Source organism: Larus michahellis, chromosome 5 (assembly GCF_964199755.1).
Source record: "Larus michahellis chromosome 5, bLarMic1.1, whole genome shotgun sequence".
Lineage (NCBI taxonomy): Eukaryota > Metazoa > Chordata > Aves > Charadriiformes > Laridae > Larus > Larus michahellis.
Window position 1 is genome coordinate 67845022 of NC_133900.1, and position 17487 is coordinate 67862508.

Consider the following 17487-nt stretch of genomic DNA (forward strand, 5'->3'; position numbering starts at 1 on the left):
AACAGGATGGTCCTAAATCTTTGATAGTTCTTTCCAAACCTTATTTTAAATAATATGATTTCCATTCTTGTGGTAACTGCAGATGTGATGATGTCTTATTTAGTGTTCAAAGCTTGTGATCTAGTTGGGACTGATTTCCAAAAAATCCATGGGAAAGGGAACAGAAAGTTTTAAATACTTCATAATTTTTTTTAATTCCCATTTTAAGTTGCATCACTCTGTTCTTGTAATAACTGTAGATGATCCATAGTGCTTATGTTGCAGCATATCTTTGCCACAAAGTGACCCCAGGCTGGTGATTGTATCTGGAAAAGTAGGTGGAATTGATTCATCACAGTCATACAATAAAACCTGAAAAACCTTTAAGCAGAACCCCAGGGAGGGTGTGGTAATATTTGTCTCTTCAGATTAAATCTCTAATGAGAATTTTCAGAGATTATACCGAAGTGGTCTTTAGAATACTTTGTAAGTAGGAGCAACATATAGGTGTGTGGTAACCACATTTTTGTGGTTTTGCATCCCACCCTTGAATTCTGCAAGGTCTGTGGGCGTCCCTAAGTGTCATACTCTCCAGTTATCCATGGTCAAAGCTGCAGATGTGTTTTTCCAAGGAGAAACCTGAATAAGGGGCAGGGTGTTTGTGTTTTAAGGGTAGGTTCCATTGAGCTTAGATCTGAGTTATAGGGTGTAACTTTTACTACTTCACAGGCAATCTGTACCCAAAGGTCCTCAGCATCTTTTAAAAAGCGGTTGCTAAACTGTGGCTTGTGGTTCCTTGAGAGTCTGAGAGTTATCAGGTTACCATATGGCTGTCAGATCGATAGGGATTTTCAAATGTAGATTTTAATGTTTCCCCTGGAAGGTTTGATAACAGGCAAACATAGCAGTCTGTGGGAAATTACAGGAATTGCTTCCTTAATTTGCATGTTTTCTCAACTTGTCACAGTATCTCTAGCAGCTAATTCCTTCCTTGAGAGATACTATGATATTCAGGAATAGGTGCGATTGACCCACCTGAGGGATGGAATGCCATCCAGAGGGACCTGGGCGGGCTCAAGAAGGGGGCCCATGTGAACCTCACAAGGTTCAAAAAGGCCAAGTGCAGGGTCCTGTACCTGGGTCAGGGCAGCCCCTGGTATCAGTACAGGGTGGGGGATGAAGGGACTGAGAGCAGCCCTGCCGAGAAGGACTTGGGGATGCTGGTGGATGAGAAGCTCAACATGAGCTGGCAATGTGCGCTTGCAGACCAGAAGGCCAACCATATCCTGGGCTGCATCAAAAGAAGTGTGGCCACCAGGTTGAGGGAGGTGATTCTGCCCCTCTGCTCTGCTCTGGTGAGACCCCACCTGGAGTACCGCATCCAGCTCTGGAGCCCCCAGCACAGGCAAGACACGGACCTGTTGGAACGAGTCCAGAGGAGGGCCATACAAATGATCAGAGGGCTGGAACACCCATGCTATGAGGACAGGCTGAGAGAGTTGGGGTTGTTCAGCCTGGAGAAGAGGAGGCTCTGAGGAAAGCTTATTGCAGCCTTTCATTGCTTAAAGGGGGGATTATAAGAAAGATGGGGTCTGTTTAGCAGGGTCTGTTGCAATAGGACAAGGGGTAATGGCCTTAAACTAAAAGTTGGAAGATTTAGACTGGATAGAAGGAAGAAATTTTTTACAATGAGGGTGCCGAAACATTGGAACCGTTTGCCCAGAGAGGTGGTAGATGCCCCATCCCTGGAAACATTCAAGGTCAGGTTGGATGGGGCTCTGAGCAACCTGATCTAGGTGAAGATGTCCCTGCTCATTGCAGGGGAGGTTGGACTAGATGACCTTTAAAGATCTCTTCCAACCCAAACTATTCTATGATCCTATGAATAGCCTGTGGGACAGGGTTTAAGTAAATCCAGGTTCTGGGATATTCACAAAGTTTGCATCATTGGGCTAGAACTTAATTGACACGTGGTGGGTACAGGAGAGACCTCCAGAATAATAAAACCGAGTGAAAGAGGGTCCACCTCAAGGATGTCATATGTACAGAAATGTATGCAGCCTGGGAAACAAGCAAGAGGAATGGTAGGTGTGTGTGTGGTCTCAGAAATATGTCATTGTTCAAGTTACTGAGCTGTGGTGGGACAACTCATGCATCTAGAGTACAGGCTTTTCAGGAAAGACAGGTGGGCCTGCTGGAAAGTTCTGTCAATGGTGCTACTTATAGGAGGTAAAACTTGATCGTAGGATCCATCTGTATGTTGCTCCAATGAGTTAAGTGTGAGTGAAGTGAAATTATTTTCTAATGTCCTTAGACAGCTCCCTGAGCCGTTTCCTGACTAGTAGTAGAAGTACAATTCAGATTGTACTGTCTACTTTGGCATACTTAGTAAATGGAGAATCCATATTTTCTAAACAAAAATATCTCATTTCTAATGTTAGCAGGAATGCAGCTGGTCACCTGATATGGTAATAGTATGAATAAAGAAATGTATCTTCAGTGTCAAGACAGTAGAAAGATCCTGTGAGTTTGGTCAGTGTTATGAGACTAATAAACTTTGCTGGACTAGTGAAACCTTAACTTCTACTTGCAAGTATTCTTAAATGATCTGAGAATAGTCATATTGGAAAGAAACAACAGAGCCTGTTTACAAGATATGAAATAACGTCTTTGTTTGACGTCTTTTTATATAGTTAGAAGTCCATCTGTGGGAAGCACATAAAGGGAAATCACTACTTCCGTAAGTTAAAAAAAAAAAGACAAAAGCAAATTGATTGCTTACATCTAAAACTATAGCTTAGATAAAGACACTTTACCTTTATTTAGTTATTTCTCTGAGAGAATGAACGTATGTGTAAATTACCAATAACACAATACAATTGAAATATGAAAATACAAATACAAATGGCACAGACGTTTTGCACGACAGACGATGCAGAAGGGCTTTATCCTTCCTGCCTGATTCAGAACCAGTAGGAAAGCTTTTAGAATTCCTGTGTGGTTCAGCAAAGGCGTTCCTTCTGAACACTCCTGGAAGGGAAAGATCTCACTGAGCATCTATGGGGAAAAGATACTCCAATTGTATATTGTAGATATAGGGTCTCAATATAGCAGTTCTAATCCTCCTCTATGCTTTCTACTATTTCCATATTAGTGAAAGGAGCAGCAACTATGAACTATTTTAATGTGCTCTTTTAATGTTCATTATTTGTACTCTCCATTCTTTTGCTTTGCTCCCCTATTCTCCTTGCATTTGATATGATACGAAGCTCTAAATTAAATTGGTATAAAAGTGCTTTGCAGCTGAATAATAGAAGGAAACTTTAAAAGGTCAAAACCTCACCATGAGAATACTATGACTCTTCCCTTAGAATTTTCTTGTATTTCTAGCAACACTCACATTTATAAACTTTTGATGTACTTAAGCCAGGAAGATTTACTGATATATTTGTAGTCCAACTGATTTATGATGAGGACTGAATATGTCCTCAAAAAAAATTGTAATAATTCTAACTGAAACTCCACCCAAATTGTAATAATTCTAACTGAAACTCCACCCACCCCTCTATTTAATGTGGACTTCTATTCTTCAGGCCTTGTGTAAGTGGTTGTAGTTGCTGCTTCCTCACTTCTAGCCTGCATAGACGTTTCCACCCTATAGGGACCAGAGGTGCCAGTGGGGGTGGTGTGTGCCTGTGTCTCATTCTAACGTAGAGCTTGAAACACATCCGAATCCAAAGGTGGGCAGCACTCTCAGACCTCACATTTTAAACACAGGCAAATCTGCATAGTGTCTTATAAAATGCATCAATTGGTGTTCGTTTTGAAAGGTGCTTTCTAGAACATCAGATAGTTCTATGGTTTTCTAGCCTTGCGAACAGTAAGTTATTTCAAATGTATCATTCAATTATTTGAAATGTATCATTACTGTTTGAGTGTAGTTCAAATTGTAGGAGAATCCCCTGGTTTCTTACTGAAAATCCCGCTTGCCCTCAGCGTCCTCTGAAATGTGAAGGATCGACTCTCCCAGTTCTGGGATGCTCACTGGTGCCAGGGTTCAGCGTGTAGCCTTCCAGAGCAACAGTAATATCTGTCATTTTGAATGAACACAAATCTCTAACAATCTATGTTTGTACAGTCCCGGTGGAAACATGTGGTGTCAGCTGTGCTCGCAGTACTTTAAAGGCTTTATTAAGTCAGCTGGCAACACACCCTGTCTCCAGGCACTGAATTTTATGGCAAAGGAGCTAAAAGACTGAACCCTTCCCCTCCCCTCCCACCCCGCTCCGCCCCAAACTTTTTTCTCTTTTCTCATGTCAACTAGCTTTCAAAACCCCAGGAAGTTATTGTATGAAAGGCTTACGGGTGTGCTAATATCCACAATATAATTTACAGGTGAGCATTTATATCCACCCACACAGTCTTACACATACACACACACACGCTGTCAAGGACCTTTATGCAGTCTGATATAAACTCCATTCAAATTATTAGTATTGAGTGAAAGAGAAACTGTACAGAATTTATAAATAATTATAAACCAGCTTTCTTAGCTCATGCAGCCATTTGAAAGGAGGCTATGCAAAACTGCATGAAGGTTCTGGACCGTATGTCACAGTAAAATTCCACAGATACTCTGTCCAGTGGCCATTCAAGGACTGTACTTGCTGTTTGCTTTAATTTTAGACAAAATTGTTTAATTGGTAAATGTTAAAATGTTAGTTTGCTTAAGTCATGTTTTGAGAATCAGTTGTTCGCAGACTGAACTTTTCAGTGACATTCAGAATCTTTTCTCTTGCAGCCATTTCGTAGAGTGACGTTTTCTGTTGTGAGTCAGCCTCAGGACCCACATCAAGGGTCATTGCAGAGTTGCTATGACAGCGGTCTGGAGGAGTCAGAAACACCAAGCAGTAAGAGTTCATCAGGGCCAAGACTGGGTGCCCTTCCACTCCCAGAGGACAACTACGAAAGGACTACGCCGGATGGCAGTGTTGGTGAGGCAGAGCATATGGAAAATGGTAGGGGCAAACACGACATTCACACACATAATCTCACTAGCAAGTGATACTAAGTAGACTTTTGAAAGGTCAGTCCAAAAAAAATAAATAAATATATTAAATAGTTAAAATTGTAATTATTTTATTTTAAAGTTTGTTAAAATGCAGATATACAAAATAATGGAACATAACACTACTAATAAAACCAACACTTTCTTCTCTACATGATTTAAAAACTATACTGCAGAAGCAATTAAAATGTTGAAAAAAATACCAGTAGAGGGCTGGGGAGATGGTACTTGAATTAAATTCCATACTTTTCATTTTAGATAAAAGACCATAAAGGACATTTATTCTCTTTTCCTTCCATTTTTCTTTCAACAGCTACTTAAGCAGTTTCCCCGAATGTAACATGTATAGCATCAACAAAAGAAAGTAGGATTTAAAAACCCCACTCTAGAGAATTCCCTTTACCCAAAAAGTTATATAGACGGTTTTCAAAATAACACTGAGTGTCGAAGTCATTCTTCGTTATTTGGAAAAGAACATTACTTTCTTTTTCTTCACACTTTATTTTGTCCAGTACTTTTAGAACATCTCATTTAAATTCAGGGGCTATTTATGTAGAAGGGGAAAATGACGAATTCTTTTTAATTCTATGGTAATTCTCCAGCTATTAAAAATTAAAGGTGAATTAAATCACAGGTTTTGTTTTCCTTTCTATCTAAAACTATATAGAATTTAAAACAATCTTTTCAATTTGAAATGTATTTTATAAAACCTGAATGTTTTACTGTTCTCCACATATTGGGCTTCATCTAAAAATTTATGAAGTCAGACATAGACTTCATTGTTTTTTAATTTGCCCATAAACAATAAAATAAATTATTCTATTTCAAAGCGTACAGATTTTTGATAAACAATGAAATAATGGGTTTGCTAATCCAATTGGAATTGGTGGGTGTATGCAAGAAGGGCGGTGTATTTTCTGTTATAGAATGAATAAATTAGTTTGACTAAGTGCATGTTTTAGTTTTTCAGAGATTACAGCACCAGATAATTATTCTTGGGTTTTTGTCTTTCCTGAGATAGACATGCCAACCCAAAAAAAGTGTGTTATTCTCCATGGTAAGATGTTGCCAAACCTAGTATGTGTGACTGAAGAATGGCTACAGCAGTCTACATATGCTTATAATGTATATCCCAACAGCAAATGACTAATTGACCAAAAAGGAAGATGGTATTATCCATCTAAAAAGAAGATATATTAGGTTATGTATGTGTATATGTGTGTGTCTATATATTCTCCTTGGTTATTTATATGAATATATATCTTTACATTTAGTTTTTCTGGGTGTGTGGTAGTGGAGAAAGTGTTATCACTAGATATCACTGGTATCACTAGAAAAATGACAGGAAAAGGTTTCTAGACTTTGTACCTAAATTGGGATGATTATTTTATGGTCTGTTTTGTAGTGAGGTTTTGTGGTTAAGATAATGAAACGAAACGATTTGTTAATTCCCCTGGACATACAGCAGTGTAGTAGATTGCTAGACTTGAAATTCTGAGTTCAGGAAGTATGCTAACATGTAGTATGCCTGAACCATACTGGGAAAACTGTAGAGCCAAAAATGAGTATGATTTTTAATATATTCAGTAGCCAATGAAAATCATCACACTTACTGAAGTATAACTGAAAATGAAGCGAGATTGAGCAGTGGCAAAAATGAAAGTAAACCGGTTTATTTCAGGTTTTTGGCGATGCGAAAACTGGCATTCCATTCTAATAATTAAAGTATTTTAGAGATTACTTTGATTTTTTGAAAGATTATATTTTATATTTGGTAGGATGAATTTCTTGGATTCAGTTTTAAAAATAGTATTGTATAGATAGGATAGAAACATAGAGCTAGATAAATATATTATTCTGTGGGTAAGTGAGTGAAAACAAAATTATCATGGAAAAAAAATTATATGGCAGGACTTGCATATAGTAATCAGGAATTCCTTCTCCTTTATAAAACCTTGAAACTGAGACCTTTGAAAGGTGGGTGACATTGTGATGAAAATTATACTCTACAGACTTTTGGATTTTGCTGTCACATTTTAAAAACAAGATTTCAACATTGGCATGTCATCTGCCTCCAGAAATTTTTGTTAACATTAATCTATAAATAATGACAGAACAGGATGGAATGTACTTTTCTTCCTTCATATATGTAATATCTGACATTTGAGTGAGAGTTTTCTGTGATCTGATTCTTAAGTCCACTTTGTATTTTAACTATTTTAAGCACAATTGTATTGTCCAAATTCTAATAATATAATCTTCAATATTAATGGATCATTCTGACAGAAATAGAATTGGAATTGAAATCTGTCAAGTGTTCATTTGTCACATTTAATTGGAATCTAGGTAATCTGCAGTGTTTAACCTGGTTAGGTTTTAATCAGAATTTATACTGGATTTTCATGCAGATTTTCCATGGAAACAGCACTTTGGAAGCTGTCTTCGTTATTAATTGTTATTACTTCAAATATTTACCATTTAATTTCAGTTGGTGTGAAACAATGCAGTTATAACTAATTGCTTTGGATTTCCTTTCATTTTAAAGTTTGAAATTATAATTTTCAGCACAGTACGCTAAACCCTCTGATACATTTGATACTTTTTTTTGCAAGCTAAGATGACTAAGGAAAGCAATTTTTATAGTTAAGGCAAATGTGAGAAGGCCGAGTCCACCATCAGAGTAAATAGGAAATTCAGCTTTCTGTTTGCTGGGAAGAGGCCTCTCTCTGTTTTCTCACACGAGAATAAAATGCTGGAAAGAAAAAAAAGGGTAAGGGGGTTGGTTTTCTTAGAATATACTGTACATTACCTACCAGCCTACATGACTGTCAGATGTAGATTGAAGTCTTGTTCTGATGATTAGCTGTGGTGTCAGATGCAGGAGAAAAAAAAAAGGGGGGAAGAAAAAAAGAAATGTTAGCAGATTGACTGTGAAAATTCAGTATGCAAAGATCTTGTTAATTAGTAAAATCTGCAGAACCAGAAGTAACTTCTGAGTTAATTTATCCCCTGCCCTTGAAGCTTTCCTTACAAGGAAATTCTGCTCATATGTGCAGCCTTCTTCTCTAATTTTGCTGTTAGAGTGGCACTGTCTTAACGTAAATTGCACAATAATTTTCTTGAGAACATTTTTATTACATTTGTATTTGTATATCAGAGATAAAGACATTACCATGGCAAATGAGTTTCCTGGTCTTTAGTCATAGCCTTCTGTTTTTGACAATGCCTAATACCACGTATCTCAGAGGAAAGTTAAAAAAAAAACCCTGTGGCAGATACTTCCAGAATTACCTATCCTCTTGACTCTAACAGTTAACATTAAGCATGTATTTGAATTGCAATTTTCTAAATAATAATAACAATTTAAAAGAACCTAATTTATCACAAGTCATTTACCCTCTTCAGGTTACTGGCCTGAAGGATATCTTTCAGCAGGAAATTCCTCTGAAGGCTATCAAAATTGGTTTATTTTTATTTGCCTTTTTCTCTTATTTAACAGTTTTAGTGACTACTCCTTTTTATCATTATGAGAAAGAGCATGGAAGTATTCCATTTTACTTTTTAAATACTGTGGATTGCTATGTTTTCTTATAATTTATCTTTCCTCTGAACTCTATATACTCCTAGGTTTTTCAGTCTTTGATCAACATATAACTGTTATTTTTTTTCTTTCCATGAACTTCTGTTTCTTCTAATGAAGTCAGGTGTAGCTGGAGATGTATTCTCACCATTTGCGGAATGGACAATGCAGCCTTTTTGTATTAATTCCTGTGTTATTACTTACACATACGATCTCTAAGCAGAGCTGTTCATTGTTCTGTTTCATGTTCATTCACATGGTTCTGTCAGGTCTCTCTCGTGTTTCTTGCAGCCTTCGTAGCAATATTTCTTTATATTCCCCCCCTGCCCCGATTTCTGTATACTTACTATTTATTTGTACATGTATTGGCCAAATCAGTTTCATTTTTTGTTTAATTTAGCTAGAGTACCTTTAGTGGTGAAACTGTAGCACTGTAGATTTTGGTCCGCATGTTCTTCCCTAGAGATTTGTTTCTGTGGAGTCATAATTAGACTGTTGGCCACACCTGAGATACCTGAGATAAAGCCAGCTCAGGTATTTCTACATGAACATGTCTTTGGTCTGCAGCACAGTATTTTAAGTTAGCCCATGTTTCAGTGTCAAATATGTAAGGGTTGGAGAACAGCAGTCCCCTCTGCGAAAGAAGGAAAATAAGGAAATGGTTTACAGCTTCCTTTTTTGCAGGGGAAAATGGAGTAAAGAAAGATTAAATGATATGTCTGAAGTCAGAGAAGAAGTAAGGGGCACAGCTTGAAAAGGAGCTCAGAGTTTTTGTGATTCAGTTACTTGACTCCCACAAAGAAATCAGTAGATAAATCGCACTCTGGCTGACACATGCAGAACTAAAAGGCAAGGAAGAGAAGTGCATTATCTCAGTTCATATAGTCTGATAATATGCTATGTTCTCAATGACAATTTCAGATTTAGACTGTAAGTGTCAAAGTTCCACTGTCAATATAGAGAAGGGGTTCATGGTATGTGAGATGATCACTTGAAAATGAGAAAGGAATTTTGACAATTAATAAATGTAATTAATTTTGTCTATAAGACCATTCTCTCACTTCTATTTGTAAAATAGAATATTAATCTGTTCTCTGGACCAAAGTGTTAATAAAAATAAAAAAAGAATCCATTAGTTTACAGAATCCATGTTTACAGAATCCATTTCCCTTTAGCTTTTTGCAGTGCAAATAACACAGTATAATGTTCTTGAAGACTTAAATGTTCTTGTTGTAAACATTGCGAACTAGACAGTCATTGAGTTATTCCATAGAATTATTGTACTTATGCAGTTCGCATTATTTTCAGATGTTCTGTTCTTTGAATTCAGGCCCTAAAATTGCATGTGAATAATTTTGTTTTTACAACTGTGTCCTGAAAATGTTAATGCAAGTAGTCCATCTGAGAGGTTGAGTCAGTAAAGGTTTTCAATGTAGTGATAACATGCTAATAGTTCTTTTTTTCAGTTTATTTCTTCTTTCAGTGCTGCTACATCTACTTTTTCTTAAATGTTACCCTGCATGCATGAACCCAAAATACCAGAAAGTGTTGCACAAATTATTACATAATACACATACATAAGAATTCTTATCCTTGTTTCTGATAAATCCTAACCTATAATTAGGCACACAATGAACTCTGGATTCTCTAAACCTAGCAACTTATATGGGTAATGTTTTGGAACACACACATATTCCGTGATGGATTATGTCTTGAACCAGTTTGTTTTCAGAATGGAGTATTCTGATAAGATCTGTTAAAAGACATTTTATAAGAGGAAAAAACCCAAACAGTTCCTAAGACATAAGACATAATGTGCAGGGATCCCGGTTATGCTAGTGTAGTCTTATGTAAGGCAATGAACCTGGCTGGGAACAACATTGGCTGTTTTCCTCCTTGATTTTTTTTCCATTTTAATCTTTTACGATGTTCCTTTAGGTGACCTTACCCCATATGTCTGTGAGTTTCTTCAGCAGTGAAATATGTAGTTTGCTAACTTATATGCACAGCAATACCATATAGTTTCAAAATTATATGGTATTTATTTGTTCTTTAAGAGTTATTGGCATTTTGAAGTGTTATATATGTACGCTTACAGTAGAAAAAAGGGAACCATATTTCAATTGTTACAAATTCCTAGTGCTGATATATGTATTTTTTACATATATTTTTACTTTATTAGGTTAATAACATACTACAGAAGGATGAACAATTATTTTAGGTTTTGCATTGTACTTCATTGCACTAAGGGATATTGCGTCTTATCTACTATTCCATGTTTACATTGTACTTCAAATGCATAATGCAAAGTAAAGGACAAAATACAGGCCAACTGTGAGCAGAAATAACTCTGCTGAAGCTGACAATAGTATATTGTTTATGTCCTCTCTCCTTACCTTTTTGTTTCACATGACCGTTCAGAGAAATACCAACAACTTCTCTATTCATGAAGTACACCTGAGTATCGCTGTGAATTGTTTTCAGCTTGATCAGGATTTTGGCTGCTCAGAGAATGTATGCTTGGATCTGCTGGAATCAAAGAAAGAATGCATATTTCTGTACTGGAAATCCACCCCTACACATTGATAGCAAAATTAAAAAATTATTCAGCATTTTTCTGACTTTCTGAATAGTATTATTTCTGTTGCTGTTCTCTGCCAGTTGCTTTCCTATTGTATTTTCTCTAGTTCCCTTTGTGCTTTATAGTGAAGAATAGGATACGGCTCTTTTAAAGGTCTATGACAAGATTGCTATTTTTTTTTTTTTTAAAGCTATATGACAAGATTGCTTCCTTCACTCCTGATTTCAGAATCCTGCTTTTAAAAAGAAAATACATACATCAATAACTCTTCACTACTCTTAAAAGCAGTATATTGATATCAGACGACTTGAACTGCCATTTACTAAAACTTAGCTTTCTTTTATTACCTTTAAGAAAGACAGTCCATATTTACATTCCATCAGTTTTTAATCAATAATTTGAAAATGGAGAAAGACTTCGGATTCTTAAAGAACCATTGCTGCAGTTATATCTGTTAGGATGAAGCCGTGAGGGAAGGGTTTATATGTGCACGTGGGTGTGCACACATGTACACGTCTTTGTGAGTCAGTTCTTACTGCAAATACTCATGAGATCTAGAGAGTTGCAATTACATAACCTGCCTCATCTATGAATTTCAAATCAATTCACTGAGGTGGCTATGAAAGAATGTACTAAACTGAGAAGTGGAGAACTAAATCATCTGAAAGTGAAGCCGTACGTCCAGTGTCATGCTGTGAACTGATCTTGCATCTGGTAGTTGATCCAAACACTGACCACCCCTCAAAAAGTAATAATTTGGACACCACCTTCCAGTTTGCAGTCAAGTTGATGAGGGTTTTGCTATTGACTTAGTGGAGTTAGGCTTTTGTCCAAGTCCTCCGTGCCAGCTGCTAGCTCAGGCTGCCTCCCACTGATGCAGACTGCAGAACTCCCTTTGATACTGACGGAGTCCTGAATGTAGACGGAGGACAAAACGCATTCCAAAATTTACAGACTCAAGAAAGAAGAGACATCTGGTTTATGAATGGAATATTTAGCAACCTTTGCATCCACGGCAGCCTCTTTCCTGGAAAAAATCTAATGCACATAGTCAACGGAAATTTGTTTTTCCTCAGTTCAGAGGAGCCCTTTCAACATGCTGTATTTCCCCTGTTCTCTATTTGTATTTAATGACAGTTTCTTCAGTTTCCTGGACAACATTAGATCTTTCTGTCCCTTCAAATCTTCCAAGTATAATGAAGATCCGAAAGAAGTCCTTTATAGGGGTATTTCTTCTCTGTTTCAGTGAAAAATACATTTTGTTCTCTACTGCTGGTTCCCAACTACTGTTCTATTTATTTATTTATTTATTTATTTATTTATTTAAGATTCATTGCAGCAAATGACAATGTTTATCATATACTGCCTTTATAAAATACATAACCTTTTACTTTTGTCTTTCTCGTACAAGTTTGATGCTTTGGGTTTGATGTTTTAAAAGCTGGGGTAGTTTTTCCTGTATGCAAAAAAAGACTGATGAAATTAAGAGAAGAAACTATATCTTTTCCTTGAGTCCATTTTAAAAAATACCAAGTACAAATTATTGATCCAGAACAAAAATTTAACTGTATTTTCAAAATGGTGTACTGGGACTGAAGGGACAAGAGCATGTCTAATTGGCCACTCAGTTGAACCTAAAGGAACATTCACGAAGATCTGTTTTTAAAAATCTGCAAACAAATTCAAATCTCAATCGTATTAAACTGGCATGTGCCCATCTATGTCATAAAGAAAAATTTAAATGTTATCTACCCTTGTTATATTAAGACACTGAGTAAAAGTGGAGTGCAAGTACACAGAACAGGTAGGTATTACCCCAAGTTATTGATATATACACTAGTTTTGTAAGTTGTTGCTTTTTCTCATCTAAGTAAAGTCACTTCTTCAAGTGTTCTCTTTTGTTTCTTTGTAAAAGAATGTAATTTGTAATAAAGATTTGTAAAATGTAAAGTTCCCTGTGACAAAGCATAGAACATATAAAAAAGATAAAGACTTAATCTTGCAGTTCTTTTGACATCCAAAACTGCAATTTTACATTTTTTTCAGTCTGTAGCTTATCTAAGCAACTCAAAACAGTTTCCTGAAGGCAATTTTTTTTTTTCCTTGCTGATGTGTGTATTCAGAGTTAGAACAGCAAGTCTACTTATCTAGTTGCTACATAACTTAATTCTTCAAGTCTACCACAATCTGGAAAGGTTCATGATCCTGGCAACATTCCTGTGTGCCAGCCTTCCACAGAACTATTAATGAATCCCATAGATGGGAAACCCAAACAATGTGTAGGGTCAAACCAAAGATCATCTGCTGGTCAAAACAGGGTGCTTAGGGAAGAATATAGCAGGGCAGATAAACTGATTGATCTTTCAAGTATTCTACAACCAACAGTTTGTGACTTAGATTCCCTGAGACACAGTGAATTAAATAACCTTTATGGATTTATATACACAAATTTGTCCAGTTTCCGTTAGAGTGCATGCAACTATTAATATCTCTTTTTCTTAACGAGGGTTTTTAAGTGATTGTGTGTCCCATTAAGCTTGGATTGGACAAAGGAAAAATAAACTTGCTGGCCTGGTAGGGATCAGTTGATACGAATTTTCTAATGAGAATGTTTTGCTTTGTACCCACAATGGTCTTTGCTGTTGTCTCTGGAAGTACTTTTTTCTGTTATTTCATTTCCTGAGGACAGCAAGTAATTTATACAGAAAAATAGAAATAAATAAGGTCTGGAAAGCAAAGACTGAAAGGAAATTTGTGCAATTTCTTACATATTTTAGCAAATATTAATTTCAGGTTAGTATGCCAAAATCTACAGAACGGTATTTAAAGGAATTAGAAGCCCCAGTACTGAGTTCTGAAGGCTCTATTTTATATGAGGTAATTGCTTTTCAGAGAAAAGCGGATATTTCTTTATCAAATAGAGGATTTCAAGGACAGCATAATATAGAGACATTTAAGAATTTCTGAATATTACTGTAGTATCATCTCTGTGGTTTTTTTGCCTCACAGCATCATAGCATTCAATGTGAATGTGAAATGGTTGAATACCTAGAAAAATAATCATGGCATATCCTAGAACAAGATGAATATTATGATTTTAAAGAAATTATAGTAATTTATTAGTACAATAATATAAAATAAAATTCTAGAGGAGGTTGACTTGTTTTGGGCAAGGTATAACAATAACAACAAAACCTTCACCAACAACAAAAAAAGGATTTTAGTCTCCAAAATAATTTTTATGCACAGATAAAAGCAAAAAGCAAAGTCAACATTTAATATGTGAGAAAGTGTATTTTAGTAATCTGCTTTCTTTAAGGTTTTTTTTTTATTTCTTTTTTTTTCATATATACTTCAGACTGCAGTCTTAAATTCTAATAATACTAATTTCAAACCTTGACTTGATGACAGTTAACTGGGAACATGCCCTTAGAAATAAGTTTGCGTCAATGATTGATCCGTTCATGTTTAAAAGAGCTGTCCATTCTCGTACTGCTTTTAAGAATTGTGGAAAGGACGAACACATCTCTCAGTAAATAATAATAATAATTAAAAAGGTAATTTTTTTGACACGTTTCAAATCTGTGCTTCTTTCTACCATATAAAATTACTGAAATTAAGACAAGAGTGTAAATTTCTGTTTAGATGATAGAAGTAAAATGGAAAGACAGCGAGGAAGCACAGTAGCGATGGAGTTAATTTATTTTGATGGTTGCGTGCTGTCCTGTAACCAAACAAACATGCCCATACCAGCTTTCCCAACTTGCTTGTCTGAACCTGTTTTTCGCTATATCTAAGGAACAAATCAACCCTAAAGAGCCCTGCAGGGGCACTTGTTCTTTTACTAAATAATCTGCATTATTTCATCAACAAGGGAAGTAAAATCAAAGTGTATCATATCTAAAATTCCATGTAAAAAAAACCATAGGACAAGCTTGTACCAAAGTGATTTTTTTTCCTATCTTTTTATGGCAGACTTGTTTTCTTTATCCAAGGATTTTTCTGTATTTTTCTGAGACTATAATGGTGCTATAAAGATCAGTAGTGTCCATAGAGGAAATCTTGGGAAAAGGCTTTTAAAATTAAATCTCAGGAAACCAAAAAAGTGTGTCCTGCTGTCCTACTATCTTTAAAGTATTTCAGCTGCATTGTAGATTGTTTTCTTATGTAGAGTTACTTTGCTCACAATTAGTTCATATTGTCTTTGAAGAGGAGAATCTGTGTCCCTTTTTTGGGGCAGTGCAATGACATTTACATTATCATAAGATGTTAAAGTAACATTTATCAGTGGAATTTGACATTGCAAGCTTTTATTACAAAGAGAAGGCAAAGAGATCTGATATAATTTTGTCTTCCACTGGTGTTAGCTAGTAACAGAAACTTCTAAGTGCAGAATAGAAACCTTTTTGTTTTCTTTAACAGAATAGTTGAGAAATAAACTTAAGTGTCTATTATATGTTATTAATATCTTTCAATGTTTAATTCCATTAGCAGTGGCCATCATGCCCTGCTACTGAATGGCATAATTTGTGCTAGCATTCTTTTCATATTCTGCCATGCATTGCAATAATAATACAGGGTTTATTGTGGTACGCCAGCAGATTTGACAGCTTTGGAAATGTGTTTGTTTCTGCTGTCTCATACATAGCCACAGTTCAAGTACCTGAGGGAGTAATAAAATAGTTAACTTAGGTTGTTTTCTAGGTTTCTAGTGGGTTTTGGGGACAGGGGGGTTAAGCAGGCAAAAGAGGAGGGGAGTAACCATGAGTGACATTACTACGTATGCTGATTTTTAAAATGCAAGCCTTCTAAGTATTTTAGTTGTTTTTGTAGATGTCTGATTCAATGCCCCACAGCATGATTAAGATAATTGTTTTTAATGCAGTTTCATTATTCAGTTGAAATGTTTTTTGGGGAAAAAAGAGTGTAAAGATAGTTAAAATGAAATATTCTGCTTAAAAATGTACCAAAAGTTTTTATGCTTACTGAAAGTTTGGAACAGCATGATGATGGAAATTTTGTAATGACATGTAAAGCCTATAAGAAAATATTTAAGCTGTCCTGGAGCACTGAAAAAATGGTGATCAATCCATTTGCCAATATGCAGAATTAAACTTTGGGAAATAGCAGTGGCATAAGAAGCTGGCTCATGGACAGACACTGAGGAAGCACAGCAGTCTGAGAGTCAAAGAGGAAAACATATGAGATTTTATAAATGGCAATGCAGAGGACAGGCTCTATACTGCCACAGTGCACCGTTCCTAACAAAGAATGTTCCTTTGAGGCATAGCTCACTTGCCAGGAACATAGATAGGGAAACTTGAGACACAGTCAGATCTAATCTCACAAATAGTAATGGGAGAACGCAGAAAAACTTAAGATGCCCACAAAGGTTTAGATAACTGAATATTTTTCTCCTGCTTTTCTCTTCAAAAGGAAACAATTGCCTGTAGCTTTTACCAGGTAGTCCCACATGCTATTGCTCATGCTATGAATTTTAAGTGGAAAAACTTTTCCGAAATACAAAGACCTTATCCTGAAGTTTCTTGATAAATGCCATATTAACAGAGGAACTTCAAAAAGTTATAAAACTAAATTCTTTTCTCTAATACAGTTCTTTATCTGGGACTGTTGTTTTTCCTGCCACATGTAACTGACTTGTAGAAGGTGCTTTTTCAGAAGGGCCTAAGTAAACAAACTGTACTGACAAGACAAATTTGTTTATTACTGTGAAGATAAATAGTAAAAGAATTGAATCAAGCCCAGGTCAGTAGTGATATAAAGTCATTACTCTAAGGTGGCAGTTAAGTGGCTTGTGTAAAATGAGTTAGCACTTGGAGAATATTACCTACTGGAGAGGTGCTTATGCCCCTCAAAGCATTAACTAGCATCTTGGTTGAGACCGTCAGCTAAGGAAGGAGGATGGCTAAGAACAGCTAAGGAAAAAGGATCTGATACAAAGTCCATTAGCCTTTGAATGGCAATGGCTGCCAAATGTTACTGTCTTGGCTAGCTTTATATCATGGACAGAATGTTCTGTCTACTCACAACCTGGCACTTCCCATCAGCGCTGTGTTTATGTGGGAATAGAAAATCCACCTAGGACTGAACTTCAACAATGGATTACCAATAATTTTACTAAACAGAATAGTAGCGAAGGAGACTAATCAAGGCATAAACTTCAAAGCAGAATTGGTTTCTGTATTTCCTAGCACTTATATTAACCTAATTTTAAATGTTCTTAAGTGAAGGGACTCCTTCAAGTTCAGACCACCCCAA

General features: G+C 36.1%; 1 protein-coding gene across 4 annotated transcripts in view; it reads left to right on the forward strand.

Moving 5' to 3' along the window:
- Positions 1-17487, forward strand: part of PCDH7 (protocadherin 7) — a 280656-nt gene that overhangs the window by 132545 nt on the left and 130624 nt on the right. Inside the window, exon 2 of one of the 4 annotated variants that reach the window (XM_074587755.1) lies at positions 4781-4997. The exons of 1 other annotated variant lie outside the window; for it this stretch is intronic. In XM_074587755.1, the coding sequence (XP_074443856.1) occupies positions 4781-4997 (217 nt within the window). The remainder of the gene's footprint in view (positions 1-4780; positions 4998-17487) is intronic. 2 more of the 4 variants (XM_074587757.1, XM_074587758.1) reach the window with 2 other exon arrangements.